Consider the following 20,053-nt stretch of genomic DNA (forward strand, 5'->3'; position numbering starts at 1 on the left):
GTAGTAGCTCAGCATAATGGAATGATACTCTGCCATTAACAAGAATGAAATCCTGTCGTTTGCATCAAGATGGATACAAATAGAAGATGCTACATTAAATAAGCCACACATAGAAAATCAAATAGCACATATTCATGGCAAGTTCAAGAGTTAATGTGAACACAGTTGGGGAGGGGAAGAAGTAGCAAGTACCAAAACAGTTTGATGGGAGTAAGTCCTAGTACTCACAGCAGTGTGGCCACTGCGTCACAGGAACTACTAGTACATATTTTAAGAAAAACTAGAAGAGAGATAGATGCTCAAAAGCTACACACACAGTAAGGAGGTGGAAATGCTACTTATTCTGACTTGACTACTATACATTTCAAAACGTGTAGAAATAGCCGTGTTATTCTCCATTAACAAGTGCTACTCTTACCTACTAATAAAAATTAAAGTATTTTCATGAAGATTTTAGAAATGGGACAATAACTAATAATCTAGAATTTTTTGAGGATAATAAAAGAAAAAAGATTGAACCTTTTTAAAATCACCAAAGACTTAGATTAAATGGATTTACCCAAATGGAAGATAAGCACATGAGCAGTACTTAGGATTATTAGTCATCAGAGTAATACAAATTCATGCCTCATTAGCTACTGTCATATTCCTAATGAAGATGACTGAAATGAGCAAGACTTTTTTTGGTAAGGACATGGAATCAGGACTATTATATTACTGTTGGGAGAAAACCAGTCTACTTTCAGGCATAAATTCAAGGAAAGATGAATGCTTATGTCTTCATAAGATATCCCTCCCCCAGGGGCATTGTGTCTTCAAATAAAGATAAACAGTATATATTTAAATTCAAAATTTGTTAGCCTCTTACAGTATTAAAATTAATGTATGCTCTTTTGAGAGCAGCATATGTCTGACATAAAACTGTTCTTTTCACCTTGTTAAGATATATTTGTTAGGTAGTATGCCTGCATTCTTCTCAAAATAGAATGCCTCCTTATATTGCTTCATATTTTTGTCTCCAGAAATACAAAAGAAATGCTTTTAATATCATTAATTGATTTCTTTTTTTACTGTTCCCATGGAGGTTTTTGAAAATGTTTACTAATTTATGTTTTATGTTTTATTTATTTTACATCCTGACCACAGTTTCCTTTTGCCCCTCTCTTCCTAGGTCTCCCCACCCCCTTAAATGTCTTTTAATCCATTTCTTTTATTCTTGGGTAAGCCTCTTCAAGAGGGTTTGTTTTAAGAATCTGTAATTATTAAAGTATTATAACCACTAGATGTCACTGTAATTCTAGTAATGAAAAACTACCTCACTTTTGAAATGTTTAATGCAGTAACAGTTTCAGAAGAACTAGTTTAAAATCTTTATTTTAGTAAATAATATTTGGTAAATATTGGATTTATTGTCATAGCTTTGGTATTTTGGTATGTTAGATTCCATTAAAGTGACAAAAAGTACTCAATTTGATTTTCTTTTTTAAATATTTATTTTATATGTATGGACTTTGGGTCTGCATTACGTGTGTGCACCAAGTGCATACGTAATGCCTAAGAAGGCCAGAAGAAGATATGAGATCCCTGGAACTGGACTTATAGATGGGCATGAGCCACGGTGTAGGTGCTGGGAATTGAGACTGGATCCTCTGTAAAGCATTTTAACTGAACCATCTCTCCAGGACCTCAGTTTGATTCTTTTAAAGTGAAACAAAAATTGGACATTACTAAAGTATAAAATATTTTGAATGTATTTTCATACTGCTAAATGATCTTAGTGTTACCCCTTCTCTCCATCTCTTTAAACTATAAATGTATTCCTTGTGATCACCCTTGAAGGTTCAGCCTGGAGAGGGAAACAAAGCCTCCTTCAATGACATGCGTGCTCTGTCCGGTGGTGAACGCTCCTTCTCCACAGTGTGCTTCATTCTTTCCCTGTGGTCCATTGCTGAATCACCTTTCAGATGCCTGGATGAGTTTGATGTCTACATGGTATTGTTAAATTTTAAGTTCTCTAACTTTTATTTGGTTGGAACAGTTTGAAAAAAAAGTCTTTCTTTTGTTTCCCCACATTAGTTTGTGATGTTAGTGGTTAGGAAGACCCTGTAGTTCAGTTCTCTCCATGATTACTGTGTGGTCTTCCAGAGACCCTGCCCCACTGCAGCTTTTCTCTACCACCATGTACATCTTGCGTGTTTACCTGGCAGGGTCTCCTTCCCCTTTTTTCCTAGCTGATTTCCATCAAATTAAAGCCATCATAAAGCTTCTGCTTCTTAACTTGGGGCTTTTGTTGACTGGCTCCTTTGGTTATGGCCAAGCTTTCCAAAAAAGGAAAAAAAGAAAGAAAGCAAGCAAAAGTAACAAGGATGCATGTGCGTTTGACTTTAAAGATTAAAAAATAAGTTTAAAAGTTTTGAAAGCAAGGGCTGCTACAGTTACTCCAGTGGCTCTGGAGTCTCAGTTTTCCGATATAGTAGACACTACCTCACTGGGCTACAATGAGGCTCAGGTGACATTCTGTGTCTAACATGCGCCATTACTATTTTATACACTGTAGTGTTGTCTCTGGTTCTAAAGCACCATTCATTTGTCAGATATCACTCATGAGCTTGGTCTTTATTCATTGGAGTACCTGGCACCTGTCCCCCTTTCCTTAGGATATGTTATTTTATTGCCTCTATACTCTTTTTGGATTTCTTTTACAGTATTTCCTTTTTAGTCTGCCTCTAGTTCTGATATTATTAAGTGTTTGACATTTCTGTTTGCTTTTTGCAGTATTGACATTTTCCTGGTCACATATTTGTAGAAGTGACATAACATACATCCCTCCATACAGGCTTATAGACCTCCCTGGTGGAGGTCTCCTATTCTGATCTTATTTGCAGCTAGACCTGTTTGCCTCACTACTCATTCTACCATCCAGTAAATGGCCAGCATTCTGAGCTCAGTGTATCTGAGACGGAGTGGGTCTTCTTCTCAGATCATCTTCCTTTTCTAAATGTTTTATCTTGTTAATGATACATCATCATTACCATTCTAGTTACCTAGCTTCAAAACCATATACATCTGATGAACTCTTCCCTTTTATCTACAAGCTGCCTGGCCTGGCTTGTCCTCTTCTCGGGGTTCTACCCCTTCCTTCCTTTCCCTGTGGTGGCTCTGGTACCTCTGTCTCTTTACCTCTAGCTATGATGACCTCTTCCTAGACTCTCAGTGTCCTGCACTTTCTGTAGCCCATCCCCTACATGTTTTATGAGTGTTGACTTATAAAAATAGACCTGATTGGTCACCGTTTTAAACCCTAGGTGATTATATATAAAGTATTTAATTTTGTAAGATAGCATTGAGATCCTTAATGCTGTAGTATTGTCCAAAAATTTTAGCTGTGCTCAGCTGTTTGTAACTTTGTAAGCACCATGCCCTGTGCAGCTTTCATGCACTATGGACTCAGCTGTGCTTAGCTTTCCATGGTGCCTTTTTTGTGATGCCTTGTGACTGCTACACTTTCTAAATTCTCAGAAACTTGATAAATTTGAAACCAGGCAAATTTTATATTTTTATCTTGAAAACTAACTATTCTTGTGCTTAAAGACTCACTATTACAGTTATGTCTGTGTAGTTTCTTAGTGTTTTAATTGTTACTTGTGTCTAAAAGAGGAGACCATAGAAATGAACATGGAAAATATTTGGTCAGTTAATTTCCCCTTATTGTTTCTGATATTATTTTTTCATAGATGAACTTCTTGGCATCGTATGTAATGAATAAAACACACTAGAGATTTGTTTTAGACCAGAGTGCTGTTTTTATAAAAATAGCTGATGTAAAACCAATGCTAACTTTTATCTTTGTTCTTCAGGATATGGTTAATAGGAGAATTGCGATGGACATGATCCTTAAGATGGCAGATTCCCAGCGTTTTAGACAGTTTATCTTGCTTACCCCTCAAAGCATGAGGTAACTTCTTAAAACTTTCTGTGAACATACATGCACACCCACCCACCCAAGTTTATTTGTATATATCTTGATCATGTGTAGAAGTGACATACATAACTTATATCCCTCCAGACACATACACAGCCCCAAAGCCACACCTCCCAGATGGAGGTGTTTCATTCTCCTGCAGGCCTAGACCTGTCAGCCCTGCTACCTCGTTTGCCATACGCAAACAGCCAGTATTCTGAGACTCAGTGGGTCTTCCTTTCAAAGCATTTTCCTTTTTCTGAATATATACATACATACATACATATATACATACATACATACAAACAAAAGGGGAAAGAAATCTTCTATATGGGAGATACACATGTACCACACACTCACGGGCACACAAGAATCTCTGATAGTCAAAACAGTTCTGAGTGAAAGTGGCATGGGATCCGCATGGTTTTCATCTTAAATGCAGCAGTAACCAGGCTAAGGGTGCACAGTGGTTACTCTGATTTCTTGCTCAGCAGATTGAATGTCTTCTACTTTCCTAGATCTTAAACTTTAATTCATGCTATTAGCCCTTCTTTAGGATGGTAAAGGATCCTCTTCTCTAAAGTAGCCCCAGGATCCTCTACCTGCTTGATTTGGAATATCCAGGCAGTTCCAGACAAGATCAATAGTGTAAAACAGCTGACAAATTGAAAACAGATAGGATGTAGAGGGAAGCTTGGATGTTTGTTTGTTTGTTTTGGGTGGGGTTTTGGTTTGTTATCCCTCATACTGTTGGGAATTGAACCTAGGGTGAGTGAGCTAAGGAACTGAACTAGTTGAATGTTAAATGGGTAAAATCTTTGTTGGGAAATTGAGTGATTACTTTTGCTTTCTCTAGCTCACTTCCTTCAAGTAAACTGATTAGAATTCTTCGAATGTCTGACCCTGAAAGAGGGCAAACCACATTGCCCTTCCAACCTGTGACTCAAGAGGAAGATGACAATGCAAGTTGACAGCTTAGTGCCTTGCGCTCGAACTGAAGGGGAATTGTGAGGGGAATGATCTGGACTGGTGGATGAAATGAAATGAGACAAGAGGTACTCTGAAATAAAGAAGCTCCTTTACTGTGACCATCGATTGTGTAAATAAGCCTAAAAAACCAGCTGCTGCCAAGAGTTTAAAGTTATGATTGCTTTTCCTTGTGAAAACCAATTTCATAATACTGGTTTTAAATCTTTTTATGTTTGTTTGCTTTGGAGTTTCTGTGTTTTGTTTATTTGTTTTTACCATCTACTTTTATAAATTTTTTCAGGAGTAAAATTTTGTACATAATGCACATGTACATAACTGTTCAGTTTGGGTTCATTTCTATAGTATTTTGTAAGAATTAAAATAAAAGTTTGAGCACCTGATGTTTAGTTTTGCGTTTCCAGGTTGTTACAGTCCAGTTTTAAAAATTGTCTGTGGAAAAAAAAAATGCATATATCTGTGGAAAGAGCAATTTCTCAGTGTGAGATGGGGGGATGCAGTGAGTGAGAACTGGTTAGGCTGGACATACTGATAATTTACATATTAGAAATCTGCATAAAACTGTCAATACTGACAAAATCTCTACTTGCCATTGTTTTTTAACCCTGTGGTAGAACTGTAGATTTGGATACAGTTTTTAATCACTGCGCTTCATCAGTTTAAGATGTTCTTCACTAGACACTTTTATGCAACCCTGAAGCACTGCCAGCTGTGACAAGTACTTTCTCCTTCGTCCTTTAACTATCCTCCACTCAAGAAAGAGCATGCCATGACTGTGACACTTTCCACTTTGACCTGTAGCATGGTGGCCAAATTGTAAAAGCCCTCAGTTTTTGGTGGTGCAGCCACTGGGATGGTAGATGCAAGAAGATCACAAGTTCTAGGCCTGCCTGGGCAACAGAGTGAATTCAAGGCCAGCCTGGACAGCTTGACCTCTGTCTTAAAATGAAAGTGAAATTGATGCCTGAAAATATTGCTTAGTGGTAGAGCAGGACTGGAGAAAGCCAGGAGGTGAGTACCTGTGGTCAGGTAGAGTAGCTAGTGGCTGTGTGAGATGATACACACCCTGAACTTAGAGACATTAAAATGTTTCTACAATGATCAGTTTACTGTAAAAATTGGTATTTGTGGTTTTTTTTTGTTTTTTTTGTTTTTTTTAAAGAAAACAGCATATTCGTGGCTGTGTTTTGTTTCATACTAGGGTTAGGGCTAACCTTTAAACTTTGAAAAGCAGTAAGAAGCATTCCTTTTATTACCAGCAATAAATTAGAAAACATATTTATGAATTTGAAAAGGAAATATTTTAAGAAAAGTACTATTTTTAAAAGCATGTATAATTCTATAGTTACTGGTAAAAACTGAGTTTTGTTTTTTGTGAGGAAGAGAATGTATTCTTAGAATACAATAGTTGCCAAAAATCTAAAAGCATTTCTAGTCTAAGAATATAGAAAGAGAAAACTGTTGTTTTAAACTTTCCCCACTAACCATAAGCAGTATAACTCATTTGTATCAGAACTATTTTAACATACATACATTTTTTTCAAATAAATAAAAATGAAGTGAGACCAGTGAGACCAGTGCATTAATTTTAATTAGCTAAGGAGTTTCAGTGTTTTGAGTTTTTGTGGTAGTTTTAAATGTGCTTCTACAGAATGAGAAATGCAGTCCTCAGATCCTGAGTATCTCCTGCTGAAGACAATGCATCATGGGATATGAAACCTTCAGATCCTGATCACCACCTGCTGAAGACAGTATGATTGGGCCTCAGAAAGCTTTGGTTTCAATCATACGTGAAGTCTTCATCTGATGTTCTAAGAAGTAATAACATCCACTGGAAAACAAAGAAAAGCTGTTGTTCTTTTAAAGTATGTGTAACTTCCAAAAATAAAATTTAAAATTCATATGAATTAAGGGCATGCTTTTGTGAACTGGGATAAGGAATAATAGAGTAACTTGGACCTCTTCATGAATATTAATTTATTTATAATGTCATTCATGTAGCTCTAAAGTCTCTAGAAGTCCCAAGATAGGATTTCCATACTAGTTGCACAGCAAACCTCTTCCAAGATGGTGGAGCTTATAAGTTGTTAAACACTGAAGCAGAAGTAGCTCAGCACTTAAAAGGACCCAAGTTAAGTTCCTAGCCCCCTCCTAACAATTCAGAACTTCCTTAACTCCAATTCCAGGGGACTCAGCACCTGGCCTCTGTGTGTACCAGGTAAGCAGAGTGCACACAGACATCAAACACAGGCAAAACATGCAGAATATAAATTCTAAGACTTCATATGTAGACGATAGGCTGGAGTCCCCCCATGAAGAAACTTAAAAGACATACCTAGCTGCACTTCAGAGTTGGCATTGATTGGAAGAGCTCTGTGCTTTCCCTTTCCCACCTGATGTGTTTATTACAATGGTTCTAAACCTAGATCACATTTCACATTGTGTGTGAGGGGGAGATAATTATTCCATTGGTACAGGGAACTTGGGGTCAAGAATGGTACTCAGTATGCTGCACCTGAGGAGTCATTAGATGGTGAGACCCTGGACCTCAAGCCCAATCCAAAGCTGTCATGGCATGAAGCTCTTACAGATTCTTGGGAGACTACTTCACATAGGATCTGGGTTAGACTGCCATGTTGTATTTTGAAGGTGATGATTGTAACCAGCATTTGCTACTTTGTGGGTTCCTTTTTTATTTCACTTTTCTCCACCCCTCTTATTCCCTTTCAGTCCCCTAATACAATGTAGGAGAGGGAGAGAGACAGACAGACAGACAGATAGAGAGACAGAAATTGAATACAGTTAGGTGTAGGAAATGATGCAACAATATCATTAGACTACTTCCTGCTGACCTTCTGATCAGAGTCATCAAATTCCTTGGTCTGTCAGGATATCTAATTTCTACTCGTTTCATTGCATACAACTACTAGACAAACTGCAAACAACTGCAACCAACATCCAACCACCAAACAGCCATACCAGCAGTCCCCATGGGGCTTTAGCGTTATATATCCTCTGAAAAGTTCCCAGGATTCCATATATTACACACACAAAAAAACTATCTATAGCTGACAAAACCACACCCCTGCCAGAGCACTAGGCAAATCATAGCTGCTGCACAAAGCAGCCTCATATCCCCACACCTGGGATTAAAGCAAAAACATACACCCATACCATCTCTGTGTTTAAAAAACCTCTACTGCATATTTTCCAAGAACTTTGTTTCATTTAACAGAAGCTAGGATGTGGCTTTCTTGTAACCAATAACTCTAGTGGGAGTGACACAGAAAATAGGGCAAAATTTGTTGCTTAGCAGGACAGTTTTGTAGAAGCTAAAATCTCTTTGTAGTGTTAGCTGCTACCAGGCTACTAGGTTGTAAAGAAGCACAAGCCAACCTGTGAAGAGAAATCTTGAGGTTCCCAGGCAGCCCAGAGTGCCCTGGGGCCCCATTTCTACCCCTGCCACTAAATAGTGTAAGTGGCTGCCTAGACTCCAATCCAGTGTTGGCCAGCTGAACATTTAAGACATGAGGTGGTACAACACTTGTTTAATGTTAGTGTGTTAGAGGGTTGGTCTATTATAAAGTAATAGTAATGAGAACACTACCACCCACCCTTCACCTAATGAGTCCTTCCGTGGGCTGCCTTCCCTTTGTTCATTTACTATACTGTGGTAGGTTTATTCTTTGTGTATTCCTCAGCTTTTATGACAGTTGTCCTTGTCCATACCCAGTCTCCAGCAGGTGTCTAGGATGCCAACCTGAGGAGGCATTTTCTATATTTTACTTACCTGGTCCTGTAGTGATTAGTCAGTAGATTGACTCAACTACCTACACCACAAACAGCCATCACAGATGTTCTGGGACACTCCCACATAGATCCTTTTTGTGAGTGTTTTGTTGTTTGGTTTTTTTTTTTTTTCGGGGGGAGAGGAGGAGCTGTGGTGGATAATAGGACCGGGAATAGAAATGCTAACCCAGAGGGCACACATGGCTTTTCTTCAGTGTCAGCTAAGCAGGTCAGTTTACACTAATAATAAAAAAGAGGGCTAAAAAGCAAACGTACTTATAAGTAAAATATATATTTTACTTATAAGAAGAATGAGTGGGTCTGTGGAAGATTTTAATTTCCTAAATTCCTGATAGCTTTCTCTCATTCTCTTTCACTCGCTCTGATCCTTCTAAGTGGTCTTACTTCAAATGTCACTATCCTACTGGAAAAGGCCACCACCATATCCCACCGTTGCTCTTATCTAGCTGTGTTTTTCTTTTGTTTCTTGGAGTTTGACATTCATGAGCATGTATAGTCTGTCTACACACACACACACACATACACACACACAACAAAATAGTGTTGGGTGCATAATAGACAATCAGCGAAGATTTGTCATGAATGGTTTGCCAGAGCCTCATGTCTAACCAGGTGGCTTTCCCTTTTACCCACGCTACCTTCGATGAGAGAAAACGGTACTCGGAGGTGCAGAATCTCAGACTTTTTCTGCCAAGCTTCTTCACCGCCAAGCTTCTTCACCATGCACAGAGGGGTTCAGGGTGCAAGGGCTTTTGTTCACTCATGGAGGTGTCCTCTCAGGGCAGAGTCTAGGTACCTTGGTGTCCTATGAGGAAGTAGTAAGCATTGCTTAGTCACAATTACTTGTGAAATGAATTGGGTGGATGGAATCACTATATCCTGACTAGTGTCATTTAGTCCTAAGACAAGGAAAAATGGTCACGGGGAAAAGATGCACTCCATCAACAGTGCTTTGGATCAAGGAAAGAATGCTGCAGCACTTGATAAAAGGAAGCATGGATTCTATACTACTTTAATTAAAAGAAATTTTGTGTGCATGTGGCTTGTTTTTGTTTTTGTTTTGTGATCAGAGCGGTTGCCCCTGGAAGGCTTAATAGCTAGTGTGCAGTGCAAATCTTGAGCAATCCATCAAAGGAAACACAAGTGGACTGTACTGTGTGAAGAAGCTGAACATCTCCAGGCATAGTCTGAAAACGCCAAGCCAATTTAGAGTTCTGGGTGACATTCCCCCCGCCCCCCTCCAAAGGTCAGAAGGGTCAGTTTTGTTCCATCATGAAAAATAAAAAGTAGCACACATTTTAACTTTGAACTTAATCTTGGGTGACCCCACTGGCCCACTAAATGCACCTCCTCAGAGTTGTATGGAACATGACGAGTTGTTGGCACCAAAGTCACACTGAGATAAAGTTTATTGTCACATAATGAGCATTGTTTTCCAGAATGAACAAATCTCCTGTTTTCTTTAAATGTTACATGCCATATTAATTAGCCCTCTTTGGGGGAGGGGCTGGACGAGAAGTACGAAAGTGACTTTCCCCCCTTCCAGTCATTCTGCAAATTCCAAAGATGTATGTAAGGGTAGATTTAGTAAGTCATGGCTAGCTGACCCCTATGAACATTGAGCTGAAAATTGTAAATTAATAATTAGGGAACAAAATCAAATATTAGAAATTTATTTGGGACATCTATTGCCACCTTTCTGGAAGCCTTTGAAACGTCAAACAAATCAATACATCCCCATTATTATGTTTTTACTTTCAATAAATAATACCTTTGTATCTATAGATATATAGTTCTACTTAATGAATAGTTGAGCAGGAATTTTAAGTTGTATACTGCATTCATCCAAAACAGCTCTTTCCAGATTGAGAGGTTACAAATGAGGTAAGAATTAAGGCAAACCCAAAAGGCATGCAAATGTAGTACATTTATATTCACTGATAATACAAGCTCTGTGTGGGCCAGACAAGGAGCCAAGGGCCCCTCCTGTGTGTCTGTCCAGTACTATTTTACAGGAGAATGGTGACGCAGCCCATAATAAGTTACATTACCATGGGGGGGGGTCTCAGTGCTACTAATATTATATAATCAAGGGACACAAGCATTAGCAAAACATGTACAAGAAATCATAGAATTCTTTGCAGCACGCTTCTGCCCAGGCTTTGGAGGAAGATGTATTTTAATGAAATGATATTACACATATCACATTGTGGCAGGTTGTCGGAGTTGTTTTATAATATATGCTTTTAAAATTCATTAGCAAATGACATTCTCATGCACACAAGTGTTTCAAACACAAGAAGCAAGTCCATTTATAGGTAGTCCAAGCAATTGTGTGGGGTGTGGGGTGTGGGGTGTGGTGTGTGTGTGTGTGTGTGTGTGTGTGTGTGTGTGTAGCTGCAGACTGAATGGAACATCAAGACTTCTGTGCAGTCCATAGCATTGACATCAGCTCATTTCTGAATGTCGCACTGCAGAAGTAATACAATGGAAGGATCGCTTTTTGCAGCTTCTTTGAATTCATCCAGTGTAATCTGGTCATCTTTGTTCTTATCCATCTTGCTGAAAATCTTGTCCACTCGCTGTTCGGGCGTGAGGCCATCCTCATTCATTTTCATCATGATCACAGTGCCCACCATTTTGTAGATCGCCTTGGGGGAAAAGAACATGGTAGATGGCATTATAAGAAACCCAGGAAGCCAGAGAGTTTGCTCTCCCTGTCTCCCTTCACCTAATTAGTTCCTCTTTATCCCCCAAACTTAGTTTCCCTTTCCCCTAAGAGGGTCACTTCCCATGTTCTAAGTTCCCTTGGCAACCGGCACTTCTTTCTCCAGTGGAATATAATACACATTTTATTACTGTGCTAGCTAGTTTCTGTCAACTTGACATAAGCTAGAGTTATTTGAAAGGAGGAACATCAGTTGAGAAAATACCTCCATCAGATTACCAGTATGAATTTTTTAAATTAATATTGATGGACTGTATCTAGCACACAGAGGGCAGTGCTAACCCAACCCTGGGCAGGTGGTTCCTGGGCAGTATAAGAAAGCAGGCTGAGTAAGCCATGAGGAAGAAGCCATTAAGCAGCATTCCTCAGTAGCTCTCAGTCAGTTCAGACCTCCAGCTTTCTGCTCTGCTTGAGTTTCTGCCTTGACTTTCCTTAACAATGGACTCTATTACCCAGACATGTAAGATGAATATACCATTTCCTCCCCAAGTTGTTAATGGTTATGATGCTTTATCACAGCAATAGAAACCCTAACAAAGACAGCTATTGCAATTGCATTGTCTTCCTCACCAGAGAGTACATCCCAGGGAACTAGAAATCCCATGGTTTTTTTTTTTTTTTTCACTTCTTCAGGACTTAGTACTGTTATGCTTGTCAAATAATAAAGCTTCAACAAATATTAGCTAAGAGAAACAAATCCATTTAATTTGATGGTTGATGGATATGGAGTGTTTCATACCGGCTGGTCCTGACATTTTATCTGTGGTGGCTTTTTCTACGTTGCCAACCTTTAGTGGGAATGCCCCCATCCCACTGAATGTGCAAAGGTGAGGAGTTAGAGATGGTTGTATAGGCTGGAGCCAGGGATATAGATAGCCAGATCTCAGTGGGATCCTCTGAAGAGATCTACACATCTGTGCCTAGAGGCACAGATCACCTTTCCTGGAAAGGTTTTAGTGTGCATCACCAAGCTTAGCATTTTTACATGGGTGCTAGGGATGGACCTTGGAGCCCCATGTTTATAAGGCAAGCTTTTGGCACCCCAGCCCTGACAGTCATTCCCAATCTGCTTTCCTGACTCATCTTCGTGGTTTTTTTCCCCTAAACATTTCCATGCCTTAGGGCTCTGTCTTCCAAAAATGCCCCTTTCTACTTGTACACACATCAAATCTATGCCTCTGTTCATTTAAATGCATGAGTAAGTCCCATCTTATGCACAGAAGGTTCTATCCACTCAGATTGGAAAGACCTCAGTGAATACATGAGGTCATTAATAGAAACAGACATTAGAATGGGCTCTGTGTTCAGTAGGAAAACTAACTCTGAAGAAATCTCCCTCCGTAAACAAGCCTTAGGGAAACCACACTAATCCACATTCAAGTTTTCTATTTTCTCTTTTTCAACACCCTGAGTAGAAATGCTACCATACAAGTAATACCATGTCATATTCACCATGTCCACAAGCCAGAATGTCCAGGATGTAAAAATAATTAAACATGCAAAAAAGAGGTTCTCGGCTCCAACCGGATGAGAAATCCATCCACAAAACTTTGTGTGAGAGTACACAGGATCAGGCTGGAGAGTTGGCTCAGCCATTAAGGGCTAGGCTCGCAACCAAAAGGATAAGGATGCGCACAGGGTTTAAGAGAGAGAGAGGATAAGCTAGAAAAGAGACGAAAGAAGGGTACCCTGTGGTTGAGGAAGAGAAGCTGCTGCCACTGTCCAGGTAGGCCTGGTGTGACCCCAGGGGACCCTAGTGCTCCTGGGGCTCATCTGGACCTCATAGCCAATCCTGACGCTCTCTAGTCAAACGCACCGCTTTGTCAAACACCTGTGGCCAGGAGTGGATCATGTAAAGACTCCATAAATCATGTCTGAACAAGACAGCACATTGCCCAAGCCACAGGAAGCGACCCCGACACCCTCTAAGATGGAGGACCCTGTGAGTCGAGGGTGGTTGAGGTCGAGGGACCCTTTGGGAGGGGCCCAAAATAGATATCTTGAAAATCCTGTGTATCAGATATCCATATTATGATTTATAACAGTAGCAAAATTACAGTTATAAAGTAGCAATGAAAATAGTTTCATGGGTGAGGTTGCCACAACATGAGGCACTGCATTAACGGGTCGAGGAACTGTATTAAAGGTCAAGGCATTAGGAAGGTTCAGAATAGTTGTCCTCATTGCCGCTTTAGAAAATTTTATTTTTATTTTTATTTAATTTAATTAATTATTTTATTTTATTTTATTTTATTTTATTTTATTTTGAGACAGGGTTTCTCTGTATATCCCTGGCTGTCCTGGAACTCACTCTGTAGACCAGGCTGGCCTCGAACTCAGAAATCCGCCTGCCTCTGCCTCCCTAGTGCTGGGATTAAAGGCGTGCACCACCACCGCCTGGCTTATTTTTATTTTTTAGCAACCACAGCTTTATCCTTAGTACTGTTGAACTTTTTCAAAGGTGGTATTTGTTGAGGTACTGAGTGATAGAGGCTTCCCCCTTCTCCATTGTGTGACAGTACCCAGTCCAGAGTGACCCCTCCTTCCTTGCACCCTTTCTGAATCCCCCTACCAAATCTCCCACCCTACGAGTACTGAGAACCTGTGTGATGGTCAGCATTCATTGCCAGTTCAGAAGGATGTAGACTCATCTAGGAGGCAAATCTCTGGTGCATCCATGCGGGAATTTCTAGTTGAGGTTAATTTGAGGTGCAAGATCCATCTTAGCTGTGGGCAGAACCTTTTCCTAGGATGGGGTTCTACACCAAATCCAAAGAGAAAGCAAGCTGAGCGCCAGTACTGATCTCTGCTTCAGAACTGGCTGCAATGTGACCAGCTGCTTTAAGCTCTGGCCTCCGCCTTCCAGCCTTTGAAGGATTGTAACAAACTGAGCAAAAGTAAACAGCTCCCCATTTAAGATGCTTTTGACCAGTGTTTAGTCACACCAGTGAGAAACATAGCTGTGTTGGCCAGTTTATGTCACCTTCACAAAGGCCGGAGTCATCTGAAAGGAGGGAACCCCAGGTGAGAAGGTGCCTCCGTAAGATTCATCTGTAAGGCACTTTCTTAATTAGTGAAGATGGAGAGAGCCCAGCCCATGTAGTTTGATCCTGGGTTCTATAAGAAAGTAGACTGAGCAAGCCATGAGGAGCAAGGCAGTGAGAAGCACCCCTCTATGGTCTCTATATCAGCTCCTGCTACCAGATTCCAGCCCTGTTTGAGTTCCTGTCCTGACTTCCTTTGATGCGGGTCTAAAGATGTGGAAGTATAAGTCAAATTAACCCTTCCCTCCCCAAGTTCCTTTGGTCATGGTGTTTTTTCACATCGATGGTATACCTACCTAGTAGCCAGTGCACCTCCTTTCTGAATTTGCCTTGATTAATAATCAGTTGTGACTTGTGCAACAGCAGGTACATTTTTGGTAGTCTTTGGCTGAAGGGCCTTAACAACAATTTGAGAAAAAGCTTAGGGGAAAATGGGATTGGTCATTAGTGGGGAAATGTGGCAAGGGGTTGAAAAAGAAGAAACTTGGGAAAAAAACCACTGGGAAGGAAGGTCATTGCTAGCTTGGAGAGAGCCAAGCTGCATGTGAAAAGGATCAAGGGGTTGAATGAGAGGGAGAATGAGAAAACAAGACCTTGCCCTTAGAATCTGTAAGGTGTAGCTAGCCTCATACATAAGGGACCATGAATAGAGAACTAAGGCACTATTTGGTAGGCCCCTTGGAGAGCACTTATAGGCACTGAAGACATGGCAGAAAAAGCCAGAGGAGGATAAGTGTCTACACATGTGAAGAAAGAGAGCATGTGACAAAAGCAGCCAACTTCAGAGGTGGCCAGAGTAGGACAGAGGGGAGGGCTAGGTGAAGAGCTACTGACTGCCTAGGAAGGCAAGTGAAGGAGAGTGGTGGAATGTGGAGAGTTCCTTGGGCTGCTGTGTTCTACCTTTGTTCCAGCTCCATCTTGCTCATGATAAGTAGCATATTTCTCTCTCTGGGCCTTAGTGTCTACTACAGGAATGGGCCAGCACACTAAGACCTTATAATTCAACTAAAGATATCAATACATCCATCAATTCTGAGTGCCTCTCAGCTTTGAGGCACTGATTCTGGTTCTGGGATATAGCAGTGAACATGCAGAATCCTAATCTGTATAGGACCTGTGTTCTGTATACAGTATATACAAAGGGTGATTTAGGGCAGTGTTAAATGCTACAAAATGCCCCTTCTTGGTCAGGTTAGACTGTGTTGGGATACAGTAGGTGCATTTAGAAAGGGTTACTGGAAGGAAGGCATTCTCGGAGGTAAGATGTGAGTAGAGTCAAGTGATGTGAGGGAGGAGCCTAAGGTAGAAGTTGCATCCTGGGCCCAAAGAGGAGAGACTCAAGAGAGACGGAGCACTGTGAGAACTTCAAAGGGGGGGTGGTTATCCAGGAGGCAGCACAAGAAGAAATGGTGATTGATGATCCAACCAGAGCAGTAGGCAGAGGAATCATGGGTTCTTACCAACACAACTGGAAAAGATCTCTGCATTCCATTGAATCTTATGGAGGTGTTGTGGGGTAAGGGGACCCCTACAGCTGCTGGCTGCTCTGGGCCCTGACCCAGTTCAAAATAGTATAAGGAAGGGATTGCCATGTTCAGCAGGGCCCAGCCAGAATAGGAACTAGAGGCTGACCTGGTAATAAATACCCTTTGCTCCCAGAAAGCCCTTTTCTGTTAAAGGTCTTGTACTAAGTAAATGGCTAAAACACCAGTTTTATGTAACAGGAATGCCCTGCTTTTGGCTCTGTAACTGTTCTGCTCTGCGCTACTGTGGGAACATGGTGGGAGAAACCAAAGCTTGGTGTGTAACTAGCAGGGCTTGCAGAGAGTAAGAGGAACACTTGTACAGGATGGCTTCTATGGCATCTCCCCTGCCCACTACCTTGTGTCCCCTCTCGAAGACCCACCTCGATAATCTCCAGCATCTCCACCCGGGTGATCTTGCCGTCCCCGTCCAGATCATACATGTTGAAAGCCCAGTTCAGTTTCTGCTCAAAGCTGCCTCTGGAGGTGATGGACAGGGCACAGATGAACTCTCGGAAGTCGATGGTGCCATCACCGTTCTTGTCAAAGGTGCGGAAGGCGTGCTGCGCAAACTTGGATGCATCTCCATAGGGGAAGAACTGCAAAGAACACACAAGTCACCAGTCAGGAGTGGGAGGAAGTACAGGTGCAGAGAGGCCCTAGGGTTAGCATTGAGAACGGGCAGAGGCTCATACCATGCCCATTACAGTGTAGTCTGGCTACAGAGCATAGTTGGAGACTGTGTGAGCCTTATCTGTCAGCAGAATGCATTGGGTCAATGATGATCAAGGGAAGGGAGGCAGAAGGGGAGGCCTTCTCTCCACTTTCCTTGAGCACAGGTATAGACCATTTCCTGTGGAGGCATGTGGCTTCTGTATTGATGAGGTCCCAGACATTCAACACCTTGCTTTTCTGTAGTTCCTTTAGTCACCCATAGGGCAGGAGAGAGGCAGGTAGCAGATTGCATTGGGTGATGCAACATAAATTTCTTTAGGGTCACCACACCACAGGATGCAGGAACCAGTTTTCTGCCTCTGCCTCTGGTGCCATGACACAATGTGTCACCTCCCTGGGTGAGATTCCAGTTTTGTTTTGTTTGTTTGTTTGTTTTTTAAAAAAAAAATAAAAAAAAACAGGGACTTTTCCTTTACAGAGCAGACATTTAAAAATCCATTAAAAATAGAACATGACTAGGCTTATTGTGAGAGACATAAAGAGCTTTCTTCACAGAACCAGCAGGCAACAGGCTGCGTGGGTGACAGAATGGATGGACACAAGGAGCAGAGGAGAGGATGCATATGGTAGGGCTGAGACCTTGAGAGCCAGTTCACAGTGGTCCTGGTGCCCCTAAGGCAGGATCCCAAGTGTGCCACAAACAGCAGGCAGTTCTGAACACTGACAACCACATATCTCAAGACCCAAAACAGAAACAACACCAAACTGTACTGTCCAAAGCATGCAGGGAAGGTCTGTTTGCATTCTGGATGAATATATTGTAAGTAGGAGTCATTGGCAGCGAGCACCAGGGTTACTCTCTCCTATTCCTGCCCTAGGTTTTGCTTGATTGGAAGAACCATGTGAGCGGCCACTACTCGGATGGCCACCAGTGTACTCTCTTAAGCCCTTGTCCTCATTGCCCCTGAGGCCATGGATACAATTGTGTCCTTATCTGCTGGGTTCCCCTATGTCCTACCCACCCACTTCTTCCAGTACCCAGAAGCACACTGGAAAGTAGATGAATTTCCTTCAGGTCCATCAAAACAGCACAGCCGGTAAAGGCACTTGCTGTTTGATACAAGTTTGATCCCAGGAGCTCAAGTAAAGGGGGAGAGAGAACCGATGCCCATAAGTTGTCCTCAGACCTCCATCTACATTCTTCGGCACCTGTGTACGCACACTCATATACACATCATACATCACATGCAGGCACATACAGATTAATAATAAAATAATTTTTTAAATTGGAAAATGAAAATTTGCCATAGAAAGCAAATAGGCCTTTTCATATTAGGACTCTATATGTATGGCCTACACAGAACTAGAGGGGCAAGGGAGGCCACGGGCAGACTGTGTCTAGTATAGTGGTTCTCAACTTGTGGGTCGGGACCCTTGGGGGAGGCATTTGTTGAGCAACTCTTTCACAGGGGTTGCCTAAGACCAAAAGAAAAACAGATATTTACATTATGATTCATAACAGTAGCAAAATTACAGTTATAAAGTAGTAACAAAAACAATTTTATGGTTGGGGGTCACTATAACATGAGGAACTGTATTAAAGGGTCACAGCTGGGGGCTGGAGAGATGGCTCAGCTGTTAAGAGCACTGGCTGCTCTTTCAGAGGATGAGGGTTTAATTCCCAGCACCCGTAGAGCAGCTCACAGTTGTCTGTAACTGTAACTCCAGTTCCAGGGACTCTTACATCCTCACACAGACATACATGCAGGCAAACAGCAATGCACATGAAATAATAAAATAAAATTTAAAAAAAGGGTCATTAGGAAGGTTGAAGACCACTGGCTCTTATCTAGGAGCTGTCACTTCTCTACACTGTTTCTGTTTCTGTCATTGTGTAGCAAAAACCACCCCGACATTTAGTGGCTTAAAAGAAGGGCAATTGCTTTTCTTTTTTCTTATTTTCTATGAATGATAGCTTTATTATTCATGTACTGGGGATAGACATAAAGCCCAACAGCCCTGTGCCCCAATAAGGAAGCTGAAAAATCATTAACAAAAAGAGCATATACTAGATACGCTAGGGAGTCAGAAATCCTGTGACATGCCATCTCTGCTTTGGTACCCAGAAGAGAGCATGAGACTATGCAAGGCTTCCAAAGCTTTGGAGAGTCCAGGTTCATTGTGAGAGGACTCCTTGGAGTTCTGCCTGGTGGTCTCTCTTGGTGTCTGGTGGTGACTGTACATTCCCCAGTGCTTGCAGGCCTGGGGCTTAGACCACTGCTTGAGCTTCGTCTCAGTCATTTTCTGGGAGAACCAAAGCCGAATGTTTCCTCTTGTTAATTTGAATTTGTCAGCCAAGGCCTCCAGAGTCTCCTCCTTAGGGTCTTTCAGGAAGTGCTCTTTTAGCTCTAGGAACTGCTCATAGGTGATCACAAAGTCTCCATGGCTATAGGACAAGAAGGGTAGAGTTGTCTCCATCTCAATTACTTCTTTTTTTTCTTTTAAAGATATACTTATTATTATAATTAAGTATACTGTAGCTGTCTTCAGACGCACCAGAAGAGGGCGTCAGATCTCATTATGGGTGGTTGTGAGCCACCATGTGGTTGCTGGGACTTGAACTCAGGACCTTCAAAAGAGCAGTCAGTGCTCTTACCCACCGAGCCATCTCACCAGCCCCATCTCAGTTACTTCTATCTTAGCTGCAGCTCCCTTGAGTCCCATTCTTCAGTTTTCTGTTTTGCTTTTCATTATCTCGGAATGCATAAACTTCAAAGCTACTTATTGTTTTTATGGGTTTCTACCCCTTCCCTCGATTTTTTTTTTTTTTTTTTTTTTTTGAGACAGGGTCTCTGCAACCCTGTTAATCTCGTACTCATTACTAGACCAGGACAGCCTTGAACCGAACTGCTCCTGCCTCTCAAGATCTGGGTTTACAGACGTGTGCCACTATATCCGGCCATCAACCTTACCTTTATGTGATTCTAAGGGCCAGCATTGCCCTTTGTTTCCTTGCTCCCTAACTGTATCCTGTCTCTCCTCACCTCCTCTTATCAGTACTTAATCAAAATTCCAAGGTTTCCTTTTTGAGCACCATCCTGGATGTTGGGGATGCAGGGACCAACAGCTTGAAGTCTTTGTGCGCCTGGACTACGTAGTCATTTCAGAAATCACTTGGAGTCTGCCACAGAGCTTGGGAGACCTTAGGAAGGGGTTCTTCAGGGAAGCGGCTTACTTCCTTGTGACCCGCTCAATAGGATTCTCACTCTCATTCATCTCCCCTCTAGCTACTGATGGACTTGAACATGAGGTCTGGATGCTAGGT

The 20,053-nt window shown here is 41.5% G+C and overlaps 2 protein-coding genes across 5 annotated transcripts in view; one reads left to right on the forward strand and one right to left on the reverse strand.

The window, feature by feature from the left end:
- Smc6 (structural maintenance of chromosomes 6) overlaps positions 1-6,855 on the forward strand; it is a 61,496-nt gene extending 54,641 nt beyond the window's left edge. For all 4 annotated transcript variants that reach the window (XM_031357544.1, XM_031357545.1, XM_031357546.1 and 1 more), the window contains exons 25-27: positions 1,840-1,992; positions 3,858-3,955; positions 4,818-6,855. In XM_031357544.1, coding sequence (XP_031213404.1) covers positions 1,840-1,992; positions 3,858-3,955; positions 4,818-4,932 — 366 coding nt within the window. In that variant the 3' untranslated portion in view covers positions 4,933-6,855. The remainder of the gene's footprint in view (positions 1-1,839; positions 1,993-3,857; positions 3,956-4,817) is intronic.
- A 3,290-nt stretch (positions 6,856-10,145) lies between these two features.
- The window catches only part of Vsnl1 (visinin like 1), a 119,434-nt gene continuing 109,526 nt past the window's right edge, over positions 10,146-20,053 (reverse strand). The window contains exons 3-4 of the mRNA XM_031356140.1: positions 16,437-16,652; positions 10,146-11,409 (exon numbers count right to left, since the gene is read on the reverse strand). Of these exons, the coding sequence (XP_031212000.1) occupies positions 11,212-11,409; positions 16,437-16,652 (414 nt within the window). The 3' untranslated portion in view covers positions 10,146-11,211. The remainder of the gene's footprint in view (positions 11,410-16,436; positions 16,653-20,053) is intronic.

The sequence above is a fragment of the Mastomys coucha genome, unplaced genomic scaffold (genome assembly GCF_008632895.1).
Source record: "Mastomys coucha isolate ucsf_1 unplaced genomic scaffold, UCSF_Mcou_1 pScaffold6, whole genome shotgun sequence".
NCBI classification, from domain to species: domain Eukaryota; kingdom Metazoa; phylum Chordata; class Mammalia; order Rodentia; family Muridae; genus Mastomys; species Mastomys coucha.